The sequence below is a fragment of the Annulohypoxylon maeteangense genome (assembly GCF_022496945.1).
Source record: "Annulohypoxylon maeteangense strain CBS 123835 unplaced genomic scaffold GGS22scaffold_6, whole genome shotgun sequence".
NCBI classification, from domain to species: Eukaryota; Fungi; Ascomycota; class Sordariomycetes; order Xylariales; family Hypoxylaceae; genus Annulohypoxylon; species Annulohypoxylon maeteangense.
The window spans coordinates 1,493,352-1,519,527 of NW_025953253.1; the positions used below are offsets into that span (position 1 = coordinate 1,493,352).

Below are 26,176 nucleotides of genomic sequence, written 5' to 3' on the forward strand. Positions count from 1 at the left end.
AATGAAATAATTTAAGGATTATAAATTTCGAATAAATGAATATTTTAATAACGAATATTTAAAAATTAATATAAACTTATTTTAAATAAAGTTTAATAATTATTATAAAAAACTTAACGATATATTTATTTATTATATCGTTATTATATTTTATTTAATTTAAAATTTAATGGGAAAATAAATTTAAATAAATTATTAAAGTTTATATAAAAGTTAAATATGTATGGGATATTTAATATTATAACTTTATGAAATAATTTATTATCGTTAAGGAAAAAGTGCGTTAAAATAATAAGTTATTTTTTAAACGATAACGTTATTAATTTAATTTTTTTACTATTTTTTACGAAAATAATTGTAATAATTTAATAAAAAACGATATATTAATTATTTTAAATAAAGTAAATAAATATTAATATTAAATTAATAATTTAAAATTTAATAATAACGAAGTTCGTAATTTTTTTATATATTAATATAATCGAAAAAATAAATACCCGAAATTATTTAAAATAACACTCGATTTTTTTATTATATAACCGATATTAGCAAAATACGAAAAGTTATTTTTAATTATAAAGCGTATGGTAATACTTTTACGTAATATTATGAATACGTAAACGATCGTTATATGTTAAGTTTTACGGTCCTAAATCCGGGTTAAAGTAATTAAAGATATTAATCTTATTTTTTTTCCTTATTCGAACGATATAATCGATAATAAAATTAACGATATAAGCAACGAAAAACTCGCAGAATGATTTAAAGCATAGCTTAAAAGCATAAAAAGTAACGACAGCGTAAATAGGAATAACTTTATCGAACGAACTATACTAATTAATTGTAAATAGGAGGCCCTTAATCTTATAATATACCAATTAATCAACGTCCACCAATAGCTATTAATATACACCATAATCCACTCCACGAGAAGATCTAGTAAATTAAGATTAATCCACTTAATATACCCTCTTGGTGTAGTTGGTGTAGTTGATCCGAGCCCTGGTCCTACCGTATCTCGCAAATGGACTGGTACCATAGCCCGTCCGGATACTAATCGACCAAATGTTACATCTGATGATTTCGTGGCCTCTGAAAGGAATACTGCGCACGCGGATGTGAAAATGGTTGCGGGGGTGAAGCCACTAAACGTATGCGGCATACGAACTAGTCTCTCTATCACTAGGGACCCGGATGTACCAACAGTGTCGTTATATAGTGGTTCTCGCTCGAATTTCGTAAGGACTGAGCCTTGAAGAAACGACTTCCAATACTTCCGAGAACGACGTTTATTGTTGAATGCGTATTGAATAAACGCTGAAAAGGTTGGCGATGGGGGTAGTTGCTCATTCTTGTAAAATGCGCTAACGAAACGCATCATATGAATGAGGGTCGTTCCGTCATATTGCGCATGTGACGACCTAACTATTAACCGCTGCGCACCTTGAGGACCAGAAAGGACATGGAATCTCGTAAAGGGGGTTCCGAGTGTGCCAGGATGCCGAAGATCTTCGCCACAGATTTTAGAGGTAAGTTCGTCAATAGTTCCATTAGTAGAATAATGAAGGATTATTGGCCGGAGTCCTTCTGGTAGGACTTGAAGATACTGACCTCTAGAGCGTATGAAAACCACTCTGAGAATATCTAGGTTATCCCACAGAAGCTCACAGACTCTATCAATCTTGGTCGTGCTATTCGAACGAGGGAGGTCAAGCCAGAAATGATGCCACTGCTGAGGAGGGGTCTTCAACGCGAGATTAATGCATGTGGCCTGCCAATGCGTGACTGGAAATGCGTCGGAGACTGATACGGTGAAATTCGAACGAAGATGCGGAGATATTTCCTCCCGAACGAACGCCCTGAGGTCTACCTGGTCGTTGAGCAATGAAAATGCTTCAACAGCAACCTTAGTAGCCTTCTCCTTATCCAATACGACTGCCACTGCAACGGTGGCGAGATCGCATAGTCGAGGTCTCTTAAAAACATCGGCGACTGTAAAGGATAGTCCATGTTCTCGTGCGGCAGCTACTAACCGCATCGCCGCAATAGAGTCTCCACCTATCTGGAGGAAGCTGTCCTCTACCGCGATATCGACATTTACGCCGAGAATTGGTGCCCACAATTTCTTCAACTGTCTTTCTGTTGGCGTCATGGACTGCCGCCGACGCTTTCCTCGCACCATCGAAGTGGATGTAGTGAGCTGTTGTATCGTGAGCGAGTCTCCGATTGCGCGAAGCTTTCGTCTGTCTGCTTTGCCATTTGGTGTTATTGGTATCTTTCCTATCGTGAGATATACTGATGGGATCATGTGGCGCGGTAATGTTTCTGCTAGCCGCTTTTCTAATCCAGCTAAAAGGCTTTTCTCGATAGGCCTAGCTTCGATTACCCTGTCTTCCCCATTACTCTTGACGAAGGCCACCAGTGTAGGGTTGCTACTCCCGCGTGGTGTAATTACTTCGGCTACGACTTGAGCATCAGTTAAACCTGGAAGGTTTAGATTCTGAAGGACGTGATGCTCAACGTCTCCCAATTCTACTCGCATTCCTCGGATCTTTACTTGCGCATCCTTGCGACCAACATATGTGAGCGAGCCATCAGCATTATAACGCACTAAGTCTCCGGTACGATATAGTCGACCATGTCGGCCGGGGTGATAAGATTGGCCACGCACAAGCCATCTCGGATTCTTAATGGTAACTGCTGCCGTCTTCTCTTGATCGTTGAGATAACCCTTCATCATACCTGGACCTTCTGTAGCCAGTTCTCCGATGGCACCGACGGGTGTCAGGCATTCTGGATCGTCTTTGTCAATAACCCAGCAGGTGCCACTGGAGCCATATCCGATCGAGCCGCTTCTCCATGCCGGAAATACAACAGGGGTACTTGTGCATAGCGAGAACTCTGCTGGACCGTACCAGTTGAATATTGTTACCTTATCTGCCCATCGAACGACATCTACTTTCTTGAGAGCTTCTCCAGCGAACACAAGGGTTCGTAGGGTATAGACATTCTCTGTGGGAATGGCTCTTGCTACAGAAGGTGACAAGCACGCCCAATTGGCCTTCAAATTCACCAAGGCGCTACTGGTGTTGTTTTCTTTATCTGCCTCAGAGGGGACGCAGAGGCAACCCCCATACAATAGGGACATAAATGTTTCGTGTATGCTTACGTCAAACAAGTATGACGCAAACTGAAATACTCGAGTCGAAGTACTGGCCTGGAAGTCCCTGCCAAGATACTGTGCCGTGGTTGATAGGCATCGGTGGTCTAATAAGATGCCCTTAGGTGCACCAGTTGTACCGGAGGTAAAGAGCACCGCAGCAGTATTAAATGGCCGAATATTACTTGGTTCGAAACAGCTGCTGTCGTCTTCGTCTGCACAATCTTGAGGATATATCGTTGGGACTTCCGTAAAAATACTAGCATGCCGAGAAGTTGTGACGATAACTTTCGGGTTGATAGCTTTTAGGAGAAGACCGAGTCTGGCGCTTGGCAAAGAAGGAGGGAGCATTGCGAATGCACCTCCAGCCCTCAACACCCCTAGCATCGCGACAGGCACCCACATCGATTTATCGAAAGACAGCGGGACAATTACTTCTGGACCTATATTTCATTGAGTATGTTAATTACCGTCATCTTGACCATCTGGAAATACTCATTGGGGTTGACTTACCAACGCCTAAACTGCGGAGTCGAGATGCCAGGCGTCTTGATAGAGTATCAAGCTCCCCGTATGTTAACTCCCCGTCCCATGCACATATTGCTGGGGCTTCTGGCTGTCTTCGAACCGTCTTGGCAATCAGGTCGTGTACACATCCCTCCACTGCCTCTGGTACTGCAGCATTCCAGCTCCAAATATCACGCAGGTCATCCTCACTAGCCACCTCTACTGCTGCCAGCTTCATTGTGGCGTTTCTAGTCAAGGATAGTTGACGTAATGTGTGTTCAAGTTGGTGCGCTATTCTGTTGACCTGCATCTCGTCTATAACATTCGAGTCGAAACTGATACGAAGGAGGGCTCCATCATCTTTCAATCGGCATTCCAACAGAATGGCATATGGGTTAAACGCACCAAGTTCCCAGCTATCATCGGCCTCTTCAAATAGAGTACTCTGTTCGGCCTTCTGGTTAGCGGGCTGAATAACGAGTAAAGTCTGGAATTGACACGCCCGCTCTGCGTCATTGTTTAGCCGTCGTATCCATTGTAGGCCCATTTGTTCAAAGGGCACGGTTTCTATGGCTTGCTCTTGTATTCGTCCTAATAGTTCGCTGACGGCCTCCTCCGGATTTATAATCACTCGAACTGGTACACTGGCTATCGTTGGCCCCGTCATCTGCTCAACTTTTAACACGGCTGCCTGTCTCCCCGAAACAGTCGCTCCAAAAATGACATCGCTAGAGCCGGTGTATTTCCAAGTCACGATTGACCATGCCGCCCGAACTAGTGTAGACGGCGTTATATCTGTTTTTGGCCAGCGCAAGTCAGAAATTCTGTGCGAGATCTCCATATCTGCCTCCGGCTGGTAGTCTGCTGACATAAGCTGTGGAAAAGGTAGTGCTCCTATGCCGTCTAATTGCTTTCGCCACGCAGTTGCTGCGCAATAGTCATCGATACTGCGGATGTCCCTGATGAATCTTTGGAATGGTGGCGAAGGCTGTATTGATTTACTTTGATAAATCTCGTCCGCCATTTCGAGCAGCAATGGTACTGACCAACCATCGCAAAGTGCATGATGTATCGCGTATACAAAGAAACACTTTCCACTGTTCTCCTCGCTGACTAATCCGAACCGAGTCAGTGGCGTTCCTAATCCCATGGTGAGCTGTGATTCTTCCCTCATATAAATCTCGAGGTTGTTTCCTAGGTACCACTGTGTCGGCTCAGTAACTATTATCTGCGTTAGGCCACGTTGTCCGAGGTCTACAATTCGTGTCCGCAAGATCGGAGACATTGAAACAACCTCATCCCATACCAATCTAAAACGATCAGCATCAACCGTTGATCGTAGTTCTAGAGCGATCCGCACCACGTAATCGCTTGGACGTCTAGCTGTCAATGCGAGAAGGCCTTCTTGCATTGGTGTGCATGGGAATGCGTCTTCGATTTGCGATGATTTTACACCGCAAATGCCAGCAGCCAATTTTCGTGCTTCCGTCTCTTCTATCTCAAGTAAAGAGAAAGGTTTTATGATCTCGTTAGTCGCTTCGTCTAACGGCATATGGCTCGCTATGGAGGCTAGATCGCCCAGTCGAGGCCGCCTTAGAATATCAGCAACTGTCAACGATAGACCGTCCTATTGAATTTTCGATAATTAGTAAAATGTTTTAGGCTGAAATTCCAATTCGAACTTACTTCGCGCGCCGCCGCTACCAATCGCATGGCTTTGATAGAGTCGCCCCCTATTCTCAAAAAGCTATCCGCCACACCGATGATACTAGGATCGATCCCAAGCACGGCTGCCCAAAGCCTTTGAAGTTTCTTTTCTGCGACAGTTTGCGGTTGTTGCCATTCACCTCTAGCTATGTTGATTTTGGCAAGATGTTCCAAGGTGAATGTAGCGCCAAGTTCTCGGAGCTTTCGACGGTCGGTTTTGCCTGTCTGTCCCGTGGGTATTTCGTCAACTGCGATATAAGCTGATGGGATCATGTAACTGGGTAGTACTGCTGTTAGCTTTTCTTCCAGCGGCGCTACTACTGCTTCAATTCCCGGCGTAGCCTTTAAGAATACTACAAGTGTCGCGCTATCGCTTCCGTTGGGTTTGATGACATCTGCTACTACTTGGGTATCGACAGTGTCTGGAAGGCCTTTAATTATCTGTTGCTGAATTTCCTCCAATTCCACCCTTTGACCGCGGATTTTGACCTGCGCATCCTTCCGACCAGCAAACAATAGCGAGCCATCCTCTTGGTTATATCTCACGAGATCTCCGGTTCGGTAGAGACGACCGGACCGACCAGGCATTCCAGGCCCGCCTTTAAGTAACCAAGAGGGATTTTCGACGAAGGTCTCTGCTGTCTTGGCTTCATCATTCAGGTAGCCTTGTCCCACTAATGGGCCCTCAATCCATAATTCCCCAACACTACCCACTGGTGCTAGCGTCTGAGTATCATCGACGCTCACAATCCATGTCCGCACACCAAGTCCGAAACCGATATTGGAGCAGGATGCATCTTCGTGAGAAACTGTTGAGAGAATCGAACACTCCGCCGGACCATACGCGAAGCGCACCGCCGTCACCTCCCTCATTCGGGAGACTTGTCTGGCATCTGCTTGCTCCCCAGCTAATTCGATCATATCCACACCTTGGAGCGAAGCCGCGTCTAGGACTTCACATAGCTTCGGAGTAAGATTCATGAAGTTTGGTTTTAGTCGACGAATACATCCTGTCAAGTCGTTCCGCTTCTCGCTCTCTGAGGGTATACAGAGACAGCCTCCAGCATAAAATGTGTGTAATGCGTTATACCACGCCGCGTCGAAGGCATAAGATGCCATGTCGAGTACTCTCGAACTTCTTTTGAACCCGAGTTGACGCGTTTGGTGAACTAGGGCGCTGCTAAAGTTGCTGTGCGAAATTATCACACCTTTAGGCGTTCCCGAGCTGCCGGATGTGAATACGAGGTATAAGGTGTTCGAGGGTTTCACGTATGTTGTTGATGGTAGAGTGTTCGAAGGTGTCGGGGGCAACTGCTCCAAACTCCCCCTATCAATAGCTAGAACGGGAATATCGTCGAGAAGTCCTTTGGTCAGGTCCGTGTTTACCATCGATGACAGTATAATAGGGGGCCGTATCTGGTGCATGATTGCTTGTAACCGCGCTTTGGGTTGGGTGACATCAATCGCACAACCTGCGCCACCGGCCTTCATCACCCCTAACATCGCTACCGGCATCCACATCGACTTTTCGAAACATAGCGGTACTATAACTTCCGGTCCGACCCCCAATCCAATGAGATGATGTGCTAGCCGTGTTGATAACTCGTCGAATTCGGCATATGTCAGCTCGCCATCCCAGGCACATATGGCAGCCGCTTCCGGCACCATATGCTCTGCGATCAGGTCATGAACACAGGCTTCTACGGCTTCGGGCACCGTTGCGTTCCAACTCCAAACCTTGCGCAGGTCATCCTGTTTTGCTGCCTTGGCCATAGGACTTGATGAGTCGTCCATATCTCTAGGTGAGGTTAACATCACGTAGATGGCAATTTCGTCAAGATTATACGTCTTGGTTGTTGAAGACTCCTAGAAGGTCATCCTATATCAAGGGGTCCGAACTAGGAGATATGGATATAGTGGTGGTTTAAACTCTCTCGACCATGATGATACTATGCCTGCCAACAGATGGCCAATTCATGTCGGAGCTTCGTTCTTGTTTAGGTTGCTGACGATTTAATATTCCTTCTATATCAATCGTTCGATTCTAGATGGATTCTATGGAGAACCTTTCTGTTCACCCGGACTCAGTTTCCCCGTTGACGACAGGCCCGCATGAGCAAGCCATCGCTGCCAAATCCCCCAGAGAGTACTATTAGTCAGGTCTACCAAAGTTCTATATTCATGGATACATATGACTCGTATTCTCATTATCAATCATATAGGTACACAAGGTCCCCGGGAATGGCGCCATTTAGGATCATAGGTATCTACCTACCTAGGTAGGTAGGTAGTGACTAGGTGTGATTTTTTACGCGATACTTCAATACGCGCGCAACTGCAGTTAGGGTTCCTCCTGAGAAGTTTTGAACAAAATTATGAAGTAAATGTGCTGTCCGAGAATCATCCCTCAACGGATTTATTTTTATCAGGGGCGATGCATATGGGGCCGTGTGGGGTGGAATATCGGAGAAAATCTTCCATCCTTGCTCAGAGGCTCAACTTGTTGCAACACCCCGGATAGGACCTTTTGACCCCTGGCCCCACCCTATAAAACTTCGTAACGGTAAGAACCCGGTCCGGTGGTTTCGGTACCGGCCCGGATGTGGGTGCGAATAAATGCTCCGATGTTAAGTCTCGGGCTATTAGTAGACGCGACATAAGGAGTCGACATGGATTTATATCAAGCTGGATTTGCCTTGCTGGGCTTCATTTTCTGGGCACCATACACGCAATCACGAACATTAAGCACTAAATCAGTCACAATGGGTTCTCTACCTCCCCCGAGCGGCATTCAAACCATTGATATCTCTCCATTGATCAACGATAGCGACCCAATCGCTCGCAAGGCTACAGTTGACAAGCTCGTGGAAGCTATCCACGTCCAAGGCGCCTGTGGTATCGTTGGCCATGGCATCCCGATCAAAAGACTGAGAGAAGCTTTCGACTGGTCTCGAAAATTCTTCGATCTGCCTTACGAGGAGAAAGCCAAGGCGAACCACCCCAAGGGTATAGTTCCACATCGTGGTTACTCTGGAGTGGGTCGAGAGAAATGCTTGATCTACACTGAGGAAGAGCTTAAGAGCATGTCCGGTGAATTGGCATCAGACTTCAAGAAGCCCCTTGATTTCAAGGTAACACAAGATCATCGCATATCTTGACCTTCGCTAATAATGAGTACAGGAACACTACGACATCGGAAGCGATGGTGAACTAGTACACTACAACCTTTGGATCGACGAGAATGCTCTTCCTGGATTCCACACATGGGCCCAAGGGTATTACTGGCAAATGGAAGACCTGAGCAAAGTCGTGCTTGAGGCTATGCTCGAAGGTCTCCAGATCGATGAAGAGGCCAAGAAGTACATCCTGAAGGTCCATACCGGGCACCAGAACGGTCTGCGACTCATGCACTACCCCTCGGCCCACGAGTCCACGATCGATCGCTCATCTCTCACGTGGTGTCCCACACGTAAGTAGCACTGATTTTCTTTTGCTTCTTAGACATGCATAGAACCCTTAGAACTCCCCGAAGAAGTATCTACTAATTCCCAACATTATTATAGATACCGATTTCACGACCTATACCCTGCTCATGCAAGACGAGAACCAGGGCCTCGAAATCGAGGACAGGCTTAACCCTGGCACCTTTCTTCAGGCTACAACCGAGATCGAGGACCGTTTGTACCTTACTATTGGCGACTTCGGTGAAATCTGGACGAACGGTTACCTGCCCGCATCGAAGCACAGGGTTATCATCCCACGCGCTAAAGATGGGTCCGAGATCACGCCCAAGAGATACTCGATGCCGTACTTCATCACGCCCCGCCATGATGGAATTGCGGGTCCGCAGGCCACTGGGAAGTGTGGGAGCATGCCTGCTGGTAAGTATAAGACGGGGACTATTCAGGAACATATTGAGTTCCGTATGAAGTACCAGTATTAGTTTTACTGTGATCTACAAAGGTTACTAGGGAAACGTTTCCCCTGCCAATCTTTTTCGGGTTTAGGATAGGTAGCAATACAATGGATAGCCAATCGATAGGAGATACATAAAATATGAAAACTTATCCCTTTCCCTTAACAGTTCTCTCTATGATAGAATTAGGCCGGCAATACAGGAATTAATATATTTTCCTCTATGCGTAGTGACAGCAAAGATTCGTCCACCCAGGCATTGTTTGGACGTTGTTTCGGTTCGAACAGTGTACCTAGCTATTAATCACCTTATTGAAAGAATTTCTCATTAAAATCCTTAACCTAGGAATTATCTAAACAAAGACTGCGAAGTTACTCGTAATTATGGGTATGAACCACCTAATGGCAGCATGTAAGCTCGCTTAAGCCTGTACATCTTTCTTCATGTAACTTACCTAGTAACTAGGTTAAATATTTCTCCCGTGTAACTCCTCGTATAATTCCATAAGTATTTTTATTCCGATTTTATTTCTTCGTTTCTCCGTAATTGTCACTTGGGAGCTGAACTTTACGAGAACTTGTAGAATTGAACAAAATCTTCAGGTCTCAATAGGGGGTGACGCACAGACCATAGTTTACCCCTAACCCCTTTCATGCATCACGATTACATTATACTAAATACAGTGCTCCTACAGTTCTATGAATGCTAGCTTTTGCTTATAATGAGATGAGTTAGATCGCATTTTACGTTAGGATTTTCAAGGTTCATTCTAACTTCCCTATAAAAGATTTTCCCAGAGTTATGGATTTCTAAGTCTGGGTTGGTGTGCCAGGTAGAATAAAGCTGCCGCTGGCATCAACCCCTTACACCACGATTTACGTAAAAGAAATTATTGAATAACCTCAATTACTTACACGTATATGTATGCAAAGGACTTCTGATATTAAGGTTTTTCTCGTTTCGAATGCGAAGTCACGTTTGCCTTAGTGCCGAGCCGCTTCCTTCGGCTTCATGTAACTCCGAGTGCTGGCGTCACTCTTCAAAGACGGATTACTCACGTGCCCTCAGGATTCTAGGATATGGATTGAATGATTGAGTATACGCGGAGATATAAATCCCGAATTACTAAAATATGGCGGTGATTCGAGTCGTCGAAGAGGGGGAGCATGGAGCTTTGGTAACTTTAGGTCGGCCAAAGTGAGAATCCGGATACAGTTCTTCCGCATTACTAGCATCTTATGGTTGTTAGAATGATCTCCCTGGTTCAATATCTCAAGGCTGGTGCTTATAAAATCATGAAATACCAATAGCACCGTAGGTGGTGGCATTAAGGTTCATGAATACGAATTGGACTGCCCAAAATGTCAACAGAGACAACCTCAATAATGTCGTCTGCCACGATGATGGTCTTTATGGATAAGACCAAGGCTCATGATGACAATGTGTCAGAGCAGGTACGGTTGGAAGACCAGCACGAGACAGTGGTCCATGCGATGGGCGGTAAAGCCCTTTATGCTCCTATCAATTTGACCAAACCGGGCCTGCGTATCCTAGACTCTGCATGCGCAAATGGTGAGGTATTGTTTCTATCAAGTAACAACGATGAGATCTAAAACCACACCCCCTTCTAACAATGTAAACATGACACAGGTCGATGGATTAAGGACTTAATTGCGGCTTCGCAAGTAAAGCACGAATACGTGGGAACCGACGTCGTCGAATCACTTTACCCGAGCCCACCTCCTGAAGGGGTGCATTTTCTCAACCAGTCGATCAAAGAACCCTTTCCGGAAGCTTGGAACGCAACGTTTGATCTAGTGCACCAACGTCTTGTGATGGCCGCCGCAGGGCCCGAGAGGACACCGACTTACGTAGTGCAGAACCTGGCCAATTTGCTCAAGGAGGGAGGGTGGTTGCAGATGGTCGAGGTGGCTACTACACCGCTCCCTCAAAACCCGGTTTCGCAGAACCAGTACATCGACATGCTCGACACATTATACGCGAACCTGTACGCGGGCACTAAATACAAGAAGTCGAACCTATGGTCTACTCTTCCCGAGGAGATGAAGGCTGCTGGATTGAAGAATGTGGAAAAGAGGGAGGTCATCGTTAGCTATGGTGCTGCCGTAGCAGATCCCTATATTCGGGAGAGGAGCCTTAGGACAGCCGTCGCGGGTGTCCCGAACTTTCTTTCTGTGCTGAGGAGTAAGTCATTAAAAATACTGTGGGTTTGATTATGTCAGTGTTCAGTTAACTAACGAGCTTGCAGAGATGCCCCGGGATATCTGGAAAAGCGAATGGGATGACCTAGAGTCCCGCCTGTACACGGACTTGAAGGAAAAGGGGGGTTACACTAAATACATTGTAACTTGGGGACAGAAATAGCTTTTTCATATACCACGCTTATGGGCCATGTAGTATAAACGATGCTATCTACTACGCAAGACTGGAGTATACTTCTTACGATAGACACGTTGATTAATTTCCAACCAGAGTCTTTCCATTCTTAGGGTTTGTATGGTAGAAGATGTACAGTGCTTTTTCAACAGATCCACTGTATTATTTCATAGTTACACGCCAGCGAGACGCTGAAAAGCGCTGAATGATAGCGCGTATTCCCCTGAGAGTTAAAGCATCTTTCACGTAATTAGCACATTAACTGGTACCTTAGGTACTATCTAACATTTACCGCATCCATGGATACCTAGCAATCACGGAGGATCAAAATATGGGTACTAGGTACCTATGCAGGTACCTAACCCATCCATCATCGTGTCTTATTGAGGAGTTGAAAAGAACCACAAACTCAAGCTGTGTCTAATAAAATAACTTAGATTGACGCCGCGTCTCAAATCCCTTGTATCGGCGCAACTAAAGCTCCTTAAAACTTGTTCTTTTGTTGCTAATCGGAGCACTCGTTTGTAGAAGCTTTTCAGAGCCTAGAAATCCTTCCAATCCCTTGTCACAATGTGGACGAAACCACTCTCTCCACAACTCTTCGGCCATAGGCTCCGTTGTTAGAGCTTCGGATCGAAGTTCAGCGACTACCTCTTCTAGTATTGCCATGCTATTACTATCTTCCATATCAAAAGCGTCACGTACATCGCAATAGTACGTAAGCAAGATAGTATAAACCTGGTTACGACTTGTTGAGTATAGCCCAAACCAGTGCTCGCCGCCTATTTCTTCTAGGCCAATCTTCAGAGCTTGGCGAAAAGCATAGCTGATGGGCATCGTGTAATCAGGATTCACCTTGGCCCTACTATTGTCTTTTAGGATTCCCAGGAATCCATATAGTTTGTCTCTTGGATCTGAGCACTGGAGCATGCCAAATTTTCGCACCACCTGATGAATCAAGTCGGGGATGGATGATTGGTAAGTTTCTGTGGCCATATAAGGGTATGCGAGCGCCTTTATCATTTCTTCGAGCGTCCCAACAGCGGTCCCTTGAGCTAGGGGGTCAACTATGGGTCGGAACACATGTCGTGTTCTGTGAGTTATAATTCTTTCCGCTGGACTACATGATCGTGAAATAGCATCGACAACTGTTTGTGGTCTTCCATCCGAGGATAATCTCACTTGTGATATGTGATAATTAACCTTCGACGAGTCGATCCCTGCGAATAGATCGAGCGGAAATGTGAAGTACCAACACCAGACTTCCACCCTCTGGGCCAATAGCACTTCCTGCAAGATCCAGACGCGACTCCAGTAAGGATGATAGCTGATATACTGAAAGCCATCCCACTGTCGCGCTGTCCAGTGTCCACAGCCCACTCTACCTCTTGTCTGGGCCAGAATCCGCACACTGTCTAAGTCTTGAACCGTCTCTGGGACCCCGAGCCATGATATGACGTTGTTTGCATTGCGGTATATGCGTGTCATCTGCTGGACCTGATGCTGTCGCTCCGCGCTATTGAGCTGGTTGATACAGATCGCATCCACAAAAAATAGGCCACTAGTCTCTTTTCCCGCTGCCGTAGCAAGAAAGTTATAAAGATTCCGGCGTACAAAGAAAGGTTGATCGTCAATTAAAATCTCGTAGAGTTCATCAACACTAACTGCACGCCCCCATGTGTAAGATAGGGCGGTATATTCTATTGAAGAGAAGCTAGATAGATCGAAAACCTCTAAGCGGTACTGTAGACGCCTATTTTTCGTGCGATTGGGAGATAGTCGCATCAGCCGGGCTTGCGTTTGGGAATTGATAATGGGATGCTTGAAGTGGCCATCCCGGTTTAGAATTCTATCTAGATTGTCGCTCATCACGAATATATCTAATATTTAGGGGTCAAATCAGTCTATAGGTATTTTTCAAATAATAAAAGAAGATCTCGTTCCCCTCATGATGTGCAATGAGTCTTCTTGATTTCATGAAGGTCTCCGGTAATACATTCTGATTGAGGCTATGCTCCATCAAGACCTGCTGACTTGCATACCTAGTATGTTCTTATTCCTGACCACCCAATAGGTAGAGGTAGGTACCTAGGTAATCAATTCCTGAGTAGATGGCTTAGCGCTATCTAGGTCCCTACTATAATACCATCTGCGTATCAGATGGTAGCCGTGTTGTGATAAATATGCCTCATCTGTAGGCAGATTCTGGAACCTAAAACTAGGTGCCTGCCTAAGTCATGTCAGTACCATCGCAGACTTGTGGCGCCTTCTTGCGCCTTTGAGCTTCATGTTTTTTTTTTCTTTAAGAAGGCCTTTTGATGCCCCTATCATCTCCTAACCCTACCTAAGTACCTACACTACATGGCTAAGCAAACATGGAAGTTTTATTAAAGACTTTGGCCTTTTCTTTGCTTGGTACTTACGTAAACAGTAAAAGCATCAGCCGTCTTAGAAAAAGACTTGAAATTATATCCACACATTGCCTAGGTATTGAATGCCTAACTAAAGCCATCTTCGGGCTTCTTGCTCACTGAAAACCCTAAGCTATATAGCTGTCTATGTACCTAACCTAGAAGATTTAGTGATTTACCCGCTAAAGTTTTAGTGAACAATCGCTATAACTCAGGGAACTCAGCCACCAAAAAGACGCCACACGGTGCGAAGACATTTCACATCACACAGCCTGGAGGTTTGACCTAGACTTTTATACAGAGCATAAGTTGTTGAATAAGGAATAGGATAGTAGACATAACGCTAGATTTATTCTTATGACATATAATAATGAGTGTCTATGCGTGATTAACTTGTGTACGGAGTATAAAGATCACGCAAAATATCCGCATACTGTCTCTTCATGTTAATTCAAGGTTGAAACTTTCTACCATAATGTTCTAACCTTACAAAAATGCCATTCCCAGCAGATCATTATGCCATATTCTAAGGTAGGTAGCAAACCAATCTTTGAAACCGAAACCCTAATGTCTGTTCCATCTAGAAAGCTGGGAGGATATTATGCATATTTCGGACTAGGAGGATGCTGATGGCTCCAATAATCTTAGATATGCCACTGCTATTTGACATGTAGCTAAATTCAATGTGTGCTCGACCCATTAGGATGTGATGATAGTCAACGGGGAGTGCTCGCCTAAACGGAGTATTTAGGGAATTAACTTCATCCTGGGGCGTCTGCTGAGTCCGTCACATGTGGCCACTGACTTGCTAGCATCAAGTGAGGATGCGAAGTCTGCGACATAGCGATGAGCAACTGGAGATTTAATGAATCAAGCCAGAAGTTTATGTTCTTGAAAAGTGTACTCGTCTGCTCTATCCCACGTGATCTTTACTAGCCTAGACCAAACTCCACTTTGAACGTTATCAATTAGTCGGTGTATTCGTCGGGTATCATTATAGTTAGGAAATGGGGCTCCAGGCGCAGAAATGAGTTGGCGGTCAGAAAAGGGGGGGTTGGCTAGACTGCCGAATTATCCTCCTCGACAACCTAACTGTGGTCCTGGATGTTTTCCGGTGATCTTATGATACAACTCTGCTCGCCTCGGCAGATATCCAAAAAGTTGTTAGGTCCTCGTTACCAATCCATCATGCACTGGTACTGAAATAATAATTCTCCCAAAGGTATTCGTAGTCTTCCAATATGCCGGAGACGAGACTAGGCATGCGACGACGTACCCCACCGATGACATTCCTCGTAAAGTTTTCGTAGAAAGCACCTCTCATGGTCCACCAGCCAGCTGCCCAATACCTCTTGCCCCACTCTTCGTTCTCTAGAGCAGTGCTACGTAGACCTCTCTCGCGCAACTGCCGTGCAGCGTATTCCATGCTTATGCCGATGAGCCAAGGCGTCCAGGATCTCTTGTTCTTGCTCCTTGATAATGCAATAGCGTATGCCAATGGAGCGAGGATGTGTAATATCTCAGCAGTCTGACCAGGGCGAGATAGTGTGTTGAGAAGTTTTGCTGCGGGCTTGATGTCATCTGCTGTTAGGACGCGACCCATTAGATATGAGCCAATATCGCTAGGATTCGGTAGGCTGGGGAGGCTGGAACCGGTTCGTGGCATCGTCCATTCCTTCTCGTAGACAGCCTTAGCGGAGTCGCTCGACTCTGTCGTATCCTCGCCCATCAGTTCCTTTAGTGTATCCTCGTCGCTTGAGTCGACATCTGGCGGAATTGGATCTCGTTCGGGTAGAGGTGGGGTGACGAGTGGTCTTGAGTTGGTAACCCTCATCAACAACAACCGGCAAACGGCCTTTATAATCTCTAAAACGATGACTACGCGCCAACGTATTCTCTCTCCTTTGCGCTTAGCTGCCATCTCCCACAGCATCTCGGTATATTGCACTATTTGTAACAACAATGCTATTCTCCGATACAATCTGCTCTTAGCCGTCCAGAATCTGGTGTAGCGTGTGTGAGGGCTCGGTATTTTTGGAGAGAGTCCAGGTATCTTGGTGATAGCGCCTTGGAGAACGGCATCGTGATAGAGAGATAGCAATTGAATGCCAGAATGCAAAGTTTCCGAAGCAATCTCCGCATCACGAAATCGACCAGGGATAATGTATGTTAAAGACCGCAAGGCACTCTCAATTTGTGATACTTGATGAGCGTTCTTTGTGATGAAATCGCCATACATGTGCAGCCATTGGGGTGGCAGAGATAGCATACTTCGAACGGGGTTCCGTGACTGTGGTTTGCTAGGGGGACGCGATGCGCTACCTCTAGAGTGATCGGCGGGTATTGACATTGTGGATGGATGATGGATGGTCGATGGTGGATTGGTATATCGTATTAAGGAATAAATTAAATCGAATTAAAACTACAACGACACTAGAAAGAAAGAATATGATGGGAGAAGGAAGAAAAAAAAAGGGAGGAATGAGGAATGTGCGATTCGAAGCTGCGCAATTGATTCGATTGATTTTTGGAAAAGTGGAAGTAACGATGATGAGCTGTCCACGAAATGGGAAATTATCGGGTCTCGTTCTATCCATTTCGCGCGTCATGCTTCACGCTCCTGCCACTGGTGGCCAGTGCCGAGCCGAGGCTCAGCTGAAATGACGCGCTTAGGCCACTTTAGGTAGTAAATCTTATCGTTATCAGCATATGATGAAGTACCTAGGTACCCAGACACCCTAAAATGAACCTATTTCATTCAACTTCGGACTCCGGACTCCCTCATCATTTTCTATTTTACATAAACTTCTTCTAGGTATGCTTTCCATCCGTCACCTTCTCCAACATAGCCAATATACATGTCCGGTCTTACTATGACGACAAAGTTGTCTTCAGGAGTAGTAACATCCGACGAAAAAATACCTGGTCGGTTATTTGATCCGTTATCGTGACCGTTGATTCCCGTTCCCACCTGAGCTGCATCGATGGGGCGGAGAATAAAATAGGTGCAGATATCTCCGAACAACATCTGAACATCCTGTTCTCCTTGGAAGATTACCAAATATTTTCCGTATGAAACCATCGAATACAGTCGAGTCGCTTCATTGTTCCCAATTGGGGTAAGCCAAATATCTGGACATCGTTTGCCTGCCTTCCAGATACCTCGTTCGGATTCCACGATCAATTCAGATCCAACTCCATCATAGGAGACTCCCATTCCTGTTTTACTGTCAGCCAGTCTATTTTACAGACGAAATAATCGTAGGACGATTTGTTTACCTGTTATATATCCGGCATTTTTCTCAATGGTCGAAACATATTGCTTTGCAGTATGTACCGTATCTCGGACGAGGGCCGCCGCGACATCGATGACTTCCTGTGCTACGGCCCGACGTTCAGTATCATAGCTTCGGATCAACTTGGTGGCAGCTCCAGGAGTGAGCCCCGCATTCCTGATAGCTGCAACAACGCGCCAGATGAGCGCGAACGCGTCGGCAATTCCCGTGTTTAAGCCCTGCCCTCCGTTCACAGAATGGACGTGAGCCGCATCGCCTGCTAGGATGATACGACCATCTCCCTGCTTCGGGACGAATGTGGAGGCGATTCGCTCTTTCACTAAAGATCAATATGTCTTGTCAGATCTCCGCTCATCTGGTATACCTCTCATAACAGTGTGTATACTTACCGTCGAATGTGCTAAACCACTCCGTTCTAACGAAGTCAACTCTATGCGGCGCCATGTGTTCTCGGATAGAATCCTCAGCTTTTTTCTGAGTGATTTCTCCCTCAAGAAGCACGTAAAATCTCGCCATCCCGCGTTCTCTAGGAATCCATGATATCCGTGACTGGCCCCTTAGTTGGAACGTAATAATCTCTGAGCATACGGGGAAGTCGGTCTCGATGAATGTGTCAAGCACCGCCCACACCATCTCAGGCTTCGTTCCGGCAAAACTAATGTCTAAAGCCTGCCGAACAGTTGAACGTGCTCCATCAGCTGCGATGGCATATTTGCTCGAGACCTTCCGGCCACGATCTGTATGGAGCGTGACGCCCTGTTCCGTCTCGGAGATGCTAGTGACCTTCTCTTGATAATGGACCGGTACGTCCAGCTGGTCTTTGAGCACCTGTTCTACAACAGATTGGCCGACCATCAAGAAGTTAGGGCGAAAGCAGTGCTGGAGCGATGTCCACCAATGACTCTGTCGAGACTTAAAGTCACCCTCTGAGAAGGTTGAACTAGCTAAATTCGGTGAGCTACCAGTACCCCTCAAGATTAAGAAGTACTTACTGTTGCATTTGATTCCTAGTGGAAGCAATTCATCAATAATCCCAACAACCTCGAGGTATTGCTGTGTGCGAGCGTTCAACGCATCTGCTCGGCCTACTTCCAAGGGCCCAGGCTTTGCATCTAGAACCTTATTAGAACTTGGGATCCGTCACGGAGGTGTAGCGACATACCTATGATGCTTACAGAAAGGCCCAGACGACTCGCGAGAAGCCCAGAGAGAAGTCCTGTGGGACCGCCTTATCTCAATGTTAGCATATTGTGTGATACATTATGATGGGTCTGGTGGCAAACCTCCAATGATTGCTAAATCAACCTGTTCCTCAGATCCGAAGACCTGGTCATTTTGCGCCATGGTCGAGGGGAGACAGTATGCGGATAGCTTCACAAAGACTGCTCCAGCTGTAAAGGAACTCTTCAAACTAAATGAGGTAATGGCTGGACTTTCTTTGTTCAATCTTGATTATAAATCTATTTGAAAGCCTTTACCGACAAAATTTTCTGCCAAGCTTTCAAGATTCTATTATGGCGTTAGCATCCGGTCAACCTAATAAGTATCGACGGTGAGATGATCTTATCGAATGTTACGGTGGCATAGTTATATTATTAAGCATCCGAGGTATCTATTAGGTTATCGTTTTGACGATATCGCAGGTTAACACAATCCGGGCATCACCGACGGGGCCTTTCGCATTAATACCTTTAGATTTCAAGGTTAGAACTGCTACCCGCGACCGGGATTCTCGGTATGACCGCCCCATTTGCGGCAGGTTTATATGGTGTTGCGGAGACAGTACGAGACGGAGCTGTGGAGCTATTCCGCACCCCAGTCCCAATCGTGCTAAACTTCCCATTTAGGAAAGAGGATGATGGGTTCGGCCATACAGAAAATTTCACGAAGCATAATCTGGATTTATAGACCATTAAATCTTACGAGATAGCGTCGGAATCTCTGAATCACGCAAAAGCGCCGCATCGGTCATGCTATATTGGACCTAGATATCTTAACTTCTCGAGGGCTTTAGCCGTGTTGCCGGAGAACACCCACTATGCATTTTCAGCAGCCATTGGCCTGTTATAAAACTTGGTTAGTTAATTTGCAACGTTGCCGCATTGCCAAGTCGGCTTTTTCTCTAATAAATGCATTAGGTGAATAAAGACCCGGGGTATCGCCACTGATACTGATTGACGTCTCCTAAGTCGAGCTTCTATGTATCATATGTATCATGCACAGGGTCCGCATTGTCCTGCAAAGTCGTACTCTGGTTTATAGATTCAACCATATCTAAAGATTACTACCATACTGCTGGATCCTACATTCAATATGCCGTCCGTCCTGAATCTCGATTTTGCCGATGGCTTGGCATTTCCAACAGCTCTGGCCGAGGGTCTGGGGAAGCTAGAACCCTCTCATCTCAAAACCGCATCACGTATCTTGAACATCATCTCGCGATACAAGCTCACGAAAGACGCATTTCTATCGAAAAGTAACGATGGGATCAACTTTCTATCCCAGATTTACTCCAAGGTCTCAGCTAATGAGACCGTTCTCATGTGCCTTCCCGCATTCCCTTTCAAATCACCGAACACAACCTCAAAGGTCCTTGGCCGTCTCCCCGACAAGGCGGAGGAGTTTGCGCTTGCACACCTGAATGGATTGTGCGCCGCTATAGGAGACATCTACGTACCCGGAGCAAGATTAATGATCGTCTCAGATGGGCTTGTGTATAACGGTACTATACCCTTAGCCTATCCTCTACTTTATTATTAACTCTGTAAAGATCTTCTAGGAGTTCCGGACAAGGACGTGTGGGCATATGGTGAAGCTCTCCGAACGTTAAGGACCAAAAAGAACTTTCACCATATCGAATTCTGCCGACTCAGGGACATCGTTCAAATCGATGTACCCAATGAGCTTGATGAGATTAGATGTAAGTGTAGACTCTATCTATTTCAAACCCGGAGAGACCCTTTTCGTTGCCAGAAACTCTTAAAATTAGATTTATATAAAAATACATGCTAACCTTAATGGTTCTGTAGATGTCGCCAATGCCACTAATTTTCGCTATGCTCTATTGAAGCAATTCAGCAAGCCCGGCTTCAATGTCTCACTCCGAATTTCGGAAGATGAAGATACATGCTTGACATATAGGGGCTACATCAAATTCCTAGCGACCGATCTTCAAAATGTATACCCAGTGGGCGAAGGGCGAAGCAAATCAAAATACAAGAAGGGGATTGAATATATCGCCAAGCAGATGCTCATGAGAGGTGATGTGGGTTTTACCTTGACTCAAAACAGTCGTTACTCAGAAAGGTTGGAGCTGATAACTGCAATCTAGGCATTCGCTCGAGCGGTCAGGGAAATGTTTCCGGATAGGCTTAGATTGTCAATCCATGCTTCGACAGGCGAGAACAAGCTTTCCGTCAATTTATTGCCAACCGACACGATGTTCACGACTCCCTGGCACTGCAGCATCGCGTTCCGGCTCGATGGTACTACAACCACTGGCCATCGGTCTGAGTTCGAAGTTGACGATACTTTTGAACTCGTTTACGAGGACGGCAGACCCAGCTACTTTCGCGAAAAGAGTGACTTGTTGTCATGGGCAACCGAAAAGGGGGGTATTACATGCGAGCCCCTATACCCCGCCGGTTTTCTAATTCGCCCGGCAACAGGTCCGGGCGCTCTATCCATACATGATGTAGACGCCGCCAAAGTTCGTGAACTATCACAAGTAAACTCGCCTGTCGTGTTAAGAGGCTTCTCTCAGACGAGGAACCGGGACTTTTTCGTTGATAAATCTAGAGAATTTGGAACACCGTTGCCGTGGAAGTTCGGCCTCGTTCTAGAAGTCAAAGATCGCGGTATGGATACACGTGGTTTGAACAATGTCCTTTCGGCTGAATGGATGCCGTTTCATTACGACGGACTATTCAAGACAGAGAAAAGAGTGCGGGACGATGGAAGCGAAGAATTGGTGTCTACACCACCACTGTAGGTTGCTCCCCACCTCCACTATCTTACCTCATTACTAACACACTTTGTTAGATTCCAATTCTTCACCGCCGTCACCGAATCCCCCAAAAATACAGGCTTTACCCTATTCTCATCATCAACACTACTATTCAAATACCTCCCCTCCCACCTCCCCCTTTCCTCTCTCCGCCCCCTAACATGGGACGTATCCACATCCTCCTTTGGCTCCACAACCCTCCACGGCCTACCCTTAGTCATCGACCATCCCGCCACAAGCCGCCCCTGCCTGCGCTTCCACGAGCCGTGGCCGCAGTCTAAGACGCGCTTCGATGCTACCCACATAACTATCGACAACGCGAGCGCCCACTGCGTGGATAGTACGAACGTGTGCGATACCCTCACGAGCTTGCTGCATGATCGCCGCGTCGCGTATTACCATTCTTGGGAGAAGGGCGACTTGCTCGTTAGCGATAATGTCTTAGCTATGCATACCCGCAGCGATTTCACGGCGGGGTGCGAGAGGGAGCTTTGGAGGATACATTTTGATTAGGTGTTAGGATGGGTGGGTAGGGGTAGGCTGGGTGTATTACTAAGGGGTTAGGTAATGAGCAATGTCGAGTATATCTTTACTATTTTTTTCAGGGGGGTAAGGGGAGGTAAGGGGAGGTAGGGGTTGTTTTTTTCTCAAAGTTATAGGTGCGAATCTGAGTATCTCCTTGGAGTTGGTTTCATTGTACGCTGCGTGATCTAGTTTAGTTACGTTTCTAATAGTACACAGATCTTCATGTCTCCTGTACCTGCTTTGACCGCGGGATGTATCCTAAGGTGAATTTTGCGTCATATTAGTTCACGTGATCGCCTACTTGGTCGTGCTGGTCGTGGTGCATTGATAACTTTGTTGCCTCTACTATCTCGTTATCTACCTACCATAGGTACCTAGGTAGGTATGCACTCGGGCATATTTTTAGAATGTTGATTACATGGCATGCGTGTTGGTAAGTACTAGGTACGCAGCCTGCAATAAGATGCGTTATAGCAGTAAAGATAGAACTAGGACTCTCATCTTGAGTTCCATGTATGCCAACCGAGTCCCTAGTATACACACAATCTTTTCAATTATTACCAACCTTAGTGACGGGTAAACATCAAGTATAGGTCATAAAATGAATGCCTTTTCCCTTGCATTGATGTTCGTCCTCGTGGCCGCTGCCCCAGCCTCGAAGTCTAACGGTGCGTCTTAACCCCTTGCTTGTGAGGCGACTCTAATGTTGGACCCTAGATTTCGAAGCCAGCCCTCTCCCTGACATTTGAAAGGTTGAGGAATTATCCTATGCTACCTACTGAACGCGATATATTCGTGTCAGACTCATTACCTACTCTAGATTAGGTAGGAACGCGGATCAATCTTCGCATACCTTGAGAAGGGGCAGTTTCGAGTGAGACGCGTTGATCCAGACTGAGGAGATCATTGGTCTTTACTGCGTTCAATGAATCTCTGTCGCGAGCCTCGGTGTTGGAAACCGGCGGCAGTGGTTCCTTTGTTCATGTCGTTATCAGAAGTCCCTCCTTACCTCTTTTACCCCTTACTTCCTTACATCGATTTTGATTGGCTATGTGAGTTGCCTTTGCAGTTATAAAGACACCCCTACTGTGTTTTTAGGCTTGTATCACCTGCTCTCTCCATTTCCTATTTCCCAACTTGACCAACATGTTTTAGGATTCCACAGCTTGCCCGCCGAAACTCGCCCATGATGGCTATCCACGGCCCTTTATCCCGTTCATTCCGTCGCATGGCAATAAATTCGCCTGGACTATCAGGTCGATATTATGCACGGAGTCTTCTTCCATTGATGTCTTTGTCTCGTGGAATATCGCCATTCACATCCTCTATCCATCAACGTATGCCAGCCAGAGATCTCAAGCACACAAACATGGCGACTTCTCAGGACACTGGTAGACAGTAAGTATTTCACTCGTTTCTATGTCTTTTCTGCCAATTTGGGTCATGACGCTAGAACCTCAAGTAGATACACAACCGCCTTTGCGCTTTTCGAAGCTTTGTGGGAAGTATGTTTTTCTTCGAAAATCCTACCTAAGTACCTTTACGATATTCCCTAGTAGTAGTCATTGCTTACTCTATCTAGGCCGGCATTACAAGATGCTTCGTAAATGTCGGGTCCGACCACCCTTCAATTCTCGAGGCCATCGTCAAAGGAAAGAGAGAACGGCCGCATGCTTGGCCCAAGATAATCACATGTCCTTCCGAGGTCACTGCGATATCCATGGCGGATGGCTACGCTCGCGTGTCGGGACGGCCGCAAGCCGTCATCGTCCATGTTGATGTGGGCACACAAGCTCTCGGCCAGGGCGTTCACAATGCCAGTGTCGGCCGCGTCCCAATCTTCATCTTCGCCGGTCTGTGCCCCTATACAGAATCCGGGGAGTTACCCGGGTCCCGGACCGAGTACATGCACTGGCTGCAGGAAGCTCCGGATCAGAAGGCAATCGTACGGCAGTATTGCAGATACACGGGCGAAATCCGCACAGGGTTAAACGCTAAGCAGACAATCGGACGCGCACTGCAATTCGCCAACAGTACACCCAAAGGCCCGGTGTATATCGCCGCTGCGCGAGAGATTCTGGCGCAGGAGATCGAACCATACGCCTTAGAGCAAGAGCAGTGGGTCCCCATTGGTCCAGCGGCCCTACCGGATAATGCTATTCACTCGATCTCTTCTGCGCTTGTCCACGCCGAGCGCCCGCTAATTATCACGGGGTACTCCGGCCGTGATCGCCGAACTCCCGAGCTTCTCGTCGCTCTCGCCGATCTTATCCCGGGTATACGCGTTCACGACACCGGAGGCAGCGACGTGTGCTTCCCGTCGTCGCATCCCGCATCGGAAGGGTTTCGGCTCAGTTACGACGAGTGCACAAAAGACGCTGACGTTATCTTCATGCTCGACTGCGACGTTCCCTGGATCCCGATGCGAAATCCGCCTCCGAAATCGGCTAGAATATACCACGTGGACTGTGATCCCCTCAACCAACAGATCCCCGTCTCGTTTTTCCCAGCACACGGACGCTGGAAGGCAGATAGCTTTACCGCGCTCACACAATTAGTCGATCATATTAAAAATGACGAGGCACTCGCCGAGGTTCTCAATGATTCCAAATATGCGGACCGTGCCATTTCCCGCGCCGAGGCCCATTCAGCCCGCATTGCCGGTTTCGCCGCTCAGCTACAACTAGGTACTGACGTGGCTCTCGATGCGCATAATATTGGACATATTCTGAAGGAGTCTCTCCCGGCCTCTACCACCTTCGTCATAGAAGCTGTCACGGCCGCCCAGACGCTTCACGACCAATTGCAGCCGAGCCAGCCCGGCAGCTGGATAAACTGCGGCGGCACTGGGATTGGCTGGAGCAATGGTGCAGCTCTGGGAATCAGAATGGCACTTGATGACGACGCGGAGAAAAGGGGCGTTGGGAGCTTGCCGGATCTGGTGTGCCACGTCGTAGGAGACGGTAGCTTTATGTGTGCGGCGCCCTCTAGCGCCCTATGGGTCGCGAGGAAGTATGAGATCCCCGTTCTCACGATCGTGCTCAACAACGGAGGTAAGTAACAAAGGTGGCTTTCATCTCCGATGGTACTCCCTTGGTCTCGTAGATTTCACCCCATTCATACTTCATAATAAGTAGGGGCATCAAGCGAAGTACAGGACACTAATGACCTATCGCAGGATGGAAAGCACCGCGGAACTCAGCCATGCTGGTATATCCCGACGGTCTTAGCGCTACGGCCTCGGATGACGAGATTAATATCTCATTTCGACCTACGCCTAACTATGCCGCCCTCGCAGAGGCCGCGACCGGTTCGGGGGCTGAGGGTGGGGACACAGCCGAGACTGCGGAGGGCGAGTGGATAAAGGGCATGCGGGTCAAAACGGTGGGTGAGTTCAAGGCCGCAATTCAGCTTGCAGAGTCCAGGGTTATCCAGCAGAAGAAGGGGATGCTGTTGGAAGTACTGATGTAAAGTGCTTGTGATAGGTAACCATATTAAACTGGTTGGAGAATTTTGTATATTATACCTGCCTGTAGTCTGTTGATGACAGATATCAGCAATCTTCCGACATAGAAAGATGACGATAAAGGCTATTAGTGAATATCTATCATCATGGTGTCATTTTCGTGTTATGTTGAGTTTATGGGTCACAAAAAGGGGTGGAATACGGAGATGGGAATCACGTGATAGAAAAGCGCTCCTTTGTAGGTAAATAATTGCCTTTAATTCAATAGTAAGCAATCTACTCACCTTTAAATGAATCACGCTACTTGCGTCAAACGACGGGAAACGAATCTTTCCAAGAATAGATTCATTAGAGTGATTCAAGATCAAACGAATTGTTACCAATAATAGTTGATAGTTTATATTGCGATAGATTTGAAGCCTCCACTACACGTGGCGGGATACTGCCGAAGACGTGTACAGCCGTACCGAATCCGACAGTCAGATTGACGAAGTCGCCAAGTGATTCCACGTAATAAACAGATAGGTCGACCGGGGTAGGGGTGTTGTTTGTGATCGACGGAGGATCTATCGCGTAGCCACTGGCGTCATTCCGTCGTTCCTCTACCATGGAACTACGGAATCGCCGTATCTGCGTATATCTTCGCTCCATCTTCCATCGAACAAAAGATCCCCTCGAACATTTCGAAAAAGAGATGGGATTTACGGGAAAACACAAACGCCTGGGATGGATCGGGAAAAGCAATCTGATGATCTCTTAGGCGGATGCTTCTTAAGAAAAACAAC

At 46.5% G+C, this 26,176-nt stretch overlaps 8 protein-coding genes across 8 annotated transcripts; 4 read left to right on the forward strand and 4 right to left on the reverse strand.

Annotated features, from left to right (window-relative positions):
- Positions 1 to 882: 882 nt before the first annotated feature.
- On the reverse strand, positions 883 to 7,168 carry GGS22DRAFT_187560 (nonribosomal peptide synthase; the record flags this gene model as incomplete). The annotated part of the gene is made up of 4 exons (XM_047964606.1): positions 883 to 936; positions 1,013 to 3,603; positions 3,674 to 5,294; positions 5,354 to 7,168. 4 exons carry the CDS (start codon positions 7,166 to 7,168, stop codon positions 883 to 885), a joined length of 6,081 nt encoding a protein of 2,026 aa, XP_047820156.1.
- A 968-nt stretch (positions 7,169 to 8,136) lies between these two features.
- Positions 8,137 to 9,317, forward strand: GGS22DRAFT_187561 (uncharacterized protein; the record flags this gene model as incomplete). The annotated part of the gene is made up of 3 exons (XM_047964607.1): positions 8,137 to 8,505; positions 8,555 to 8,843; positions 8,938 to 9,317. 3 exons carry the CDS (start codon positions 8,137 to 8,139, stop codon positions 9,315 to 9,317), a joined length of 1,038 nt encoding a protein of 345 aa, XP_047820157.1.
- A 1,334-nt stretch (positions 9,318 to 10,651) lies between these two features.
- On the forward strand, positions 10,652 to 11,675 carry GGS22DRAFT_187562 (uncharacterized protein; the record flags this gene model as incomplete). Its single annotated transcript, XM_047964608.1, has 3 exons — positions 10,652 to 10,862; positions 10,941 to 11,495; positions 11,560 to 11,675. The coding sequence occupies 3 exons, from the start codon at positions 10,652 to 10,654 to the stop codon at positions 11,673 to 11,675; spliced, it is 882 nt and encodes a 293-aa protein (XP_047820158.1).
- A 185-nt stretch (positions 11,676 to 11,860) lies between these two features.
- Positions 11,861 to 13,626, reverse strand: GGS22DRAFT_199608 (HET-domain-containing protein; the record flags this gene model as incomplete). Its single annotated transcript, XM_047966312.1, has 3 exons — positions 13,068 to 13,626; positions 12,257 to 13,037; positions 11,861 to 11,910 (listed from the first exon to the last, which is right to left on the reverse strand). Exons 1-3 carry the CDS (start codon positions 13,554 to 13,556, stop codon positions 11,861 to 11,863), a joined length of 1,320 nt encoding a protein of 439 aa, XP_047820159.1. The 5' UTR covers positions 13,557 to 13,626.
- Positions 13,627 to 14,540: 914 nt separating this feature from the next.
- On the reverse strand, positions 14,541 to 16,628 carry GGS22DRAFT_160572 (peroxisome membrane protein). The gene has a single exon (XM_047960947.1). The coding sequence runs from the start codon at positions 16,446 to 16,448 to the stop codon at positions 15,285 to 15,287; it is 1,164 nt and encodes a 387-aa protein (XP_047820160.1). The 5' UTR covers positions 16,449 to 16,628; the 3' UTR covers positions 14,541 to 15,284.
- A 75-nt stretch (positions 16,629 to 16,703) lies between these two features.
- On the reverse strand, positions 16,704 to 18,738 carry GGS22DRAFT_187565 (FAD binding domain-containing protein; the record flags this gene model as incomplete). The annotated part of the gene is made up of 7 exons (XM_047964609.1): positions 16,704 to 16,790; positions 16,971 to 17,317; positions 17,378 to 17,713; positions 17,784 to 18,338; positions 18,387 to 18,506; positions 18,557 to 18,622; positions 18,678 to 18,738. The coding sequence occupies 7 exons, from the start codon at positions 18,736 to 18,738 to the stop codon at positions 16,704 to 16,706; spliced, it is 1,572 nt and encodes a 523-aa protein (XP_047820161.1).
- Positions 18,739 to 19,441: 703 nt separating this feature from the next.
- GGS22DRAFT_127506 (Pyoverdine/dityrosine biosynthesis protein-domain-containing protein) lies at positions 19,442 to 22,129 on the forward strand. Its single transcript, XM_047958377.1, has 6 exons — positions 19,442 to 19,470; positions 19,533 to 20,116; positions 20,165 to 20,314; positions 20,424 to 20,659; positions 20,726 to 21,381; positions 21,436 to 22,129. The coding sequence occupies exons 2-6, from the start codon at positions 19,708 to 19,710 to the stop codon at positions 21,911 to 21,913; spliced, it is 1,929 nt and encodes a 642-aa protein (XP_047820162.1). The 5' UTR covers positions 19,442 to 19,470; positions 19,533 to 19,707; the 3' UTR covers positions 21,914 to 22,129.
- Positions 22,130 to 22,732: 603 nt separating this feature from the next.
- Positions 22,733 to 25,462, forward strand: GGS22DRAFT_127551 (thiamine pyrophosphate enzyme). The gene is made up of 4 exons (XM_047958379.1): positions 22,733 to 23,323; positions 23,391 to 23,430; positions 23,508 to 24,978; positions 25,104 to 25,462. Exons 1-4 carry the CDS (start codon positions 23,112 to 23,114, stop codon positions 25,394 to 25,396), a joined length of 2,016 nt encoding a protein of 671 aa, XP_047820163.1. The 5' UTR covers positions 22,733 to 23,111; the 3' UTR covers positions 25,397 to 25,462.
- Positions 25,463 to 26,176: the final 714 nt, after the last annotated feature.

What these genes read in the sequence shown, in the direction of transcription:
- GGS22DRAFT_127506 (XM_047958377.1), top strand. Translation starts at nt 19,708, where the DNA reads ATGCCGTCCGTCCTGAATCTCGATTTTGCCGATGGCTTGGCATTTCCA. An exon ending in AGATGGGCTTGTGTATAACG is followed by an intron (nt 20,117 to 20,164) that starts GTACTATACCCT and finishes AACTCTGTAAAG; the next exon opens with ATCTTCTAGGAGTTCCGGAC. An exon ending in AGATGCTCATGAGAGGTGAT is followed by an intron (nt 20,660 to 20,725) that starts GTGGGTTTTACC and finishes ACTGCAATCTAG; the next exon opens with GCATTCGCTCGAGCGGTCAG.
- GGS22DRAFT_160572 (XM_047960947.1), bottom strand. Translation starts at nt 16,448, where the DNA reads ATGTCAATACCCGCCGATCACTCTAGAGGTAGCGCATCGCGTCCCCCT.
- GGS22DRAFT_127551 (XM_047958379.1), top strand. Translation starts at nt 23,112, where the DNA reads ATGATGGCTATCCACGGCCCTTTATCCCGTTCATTCCGTCGCATGGCA. An exon ending in TCTCAGGACACTGGTAGACA is followed by an intron (nt 23,324 to 23,390) that starts GTAAGTATTTCA and finishes AACCTCAAGTAG; the next exon opens with ATACACAACCGCCTTTGCGC. An exon ending in GATCGTGCTCAACAACGGAG is followed by an intron (nt 24,979 to 25,103) that starts GTAAGTAACAAA and finishes GACCTATCGCAG; the next exon opens with GATGGAAAGCACCGCGGAAC.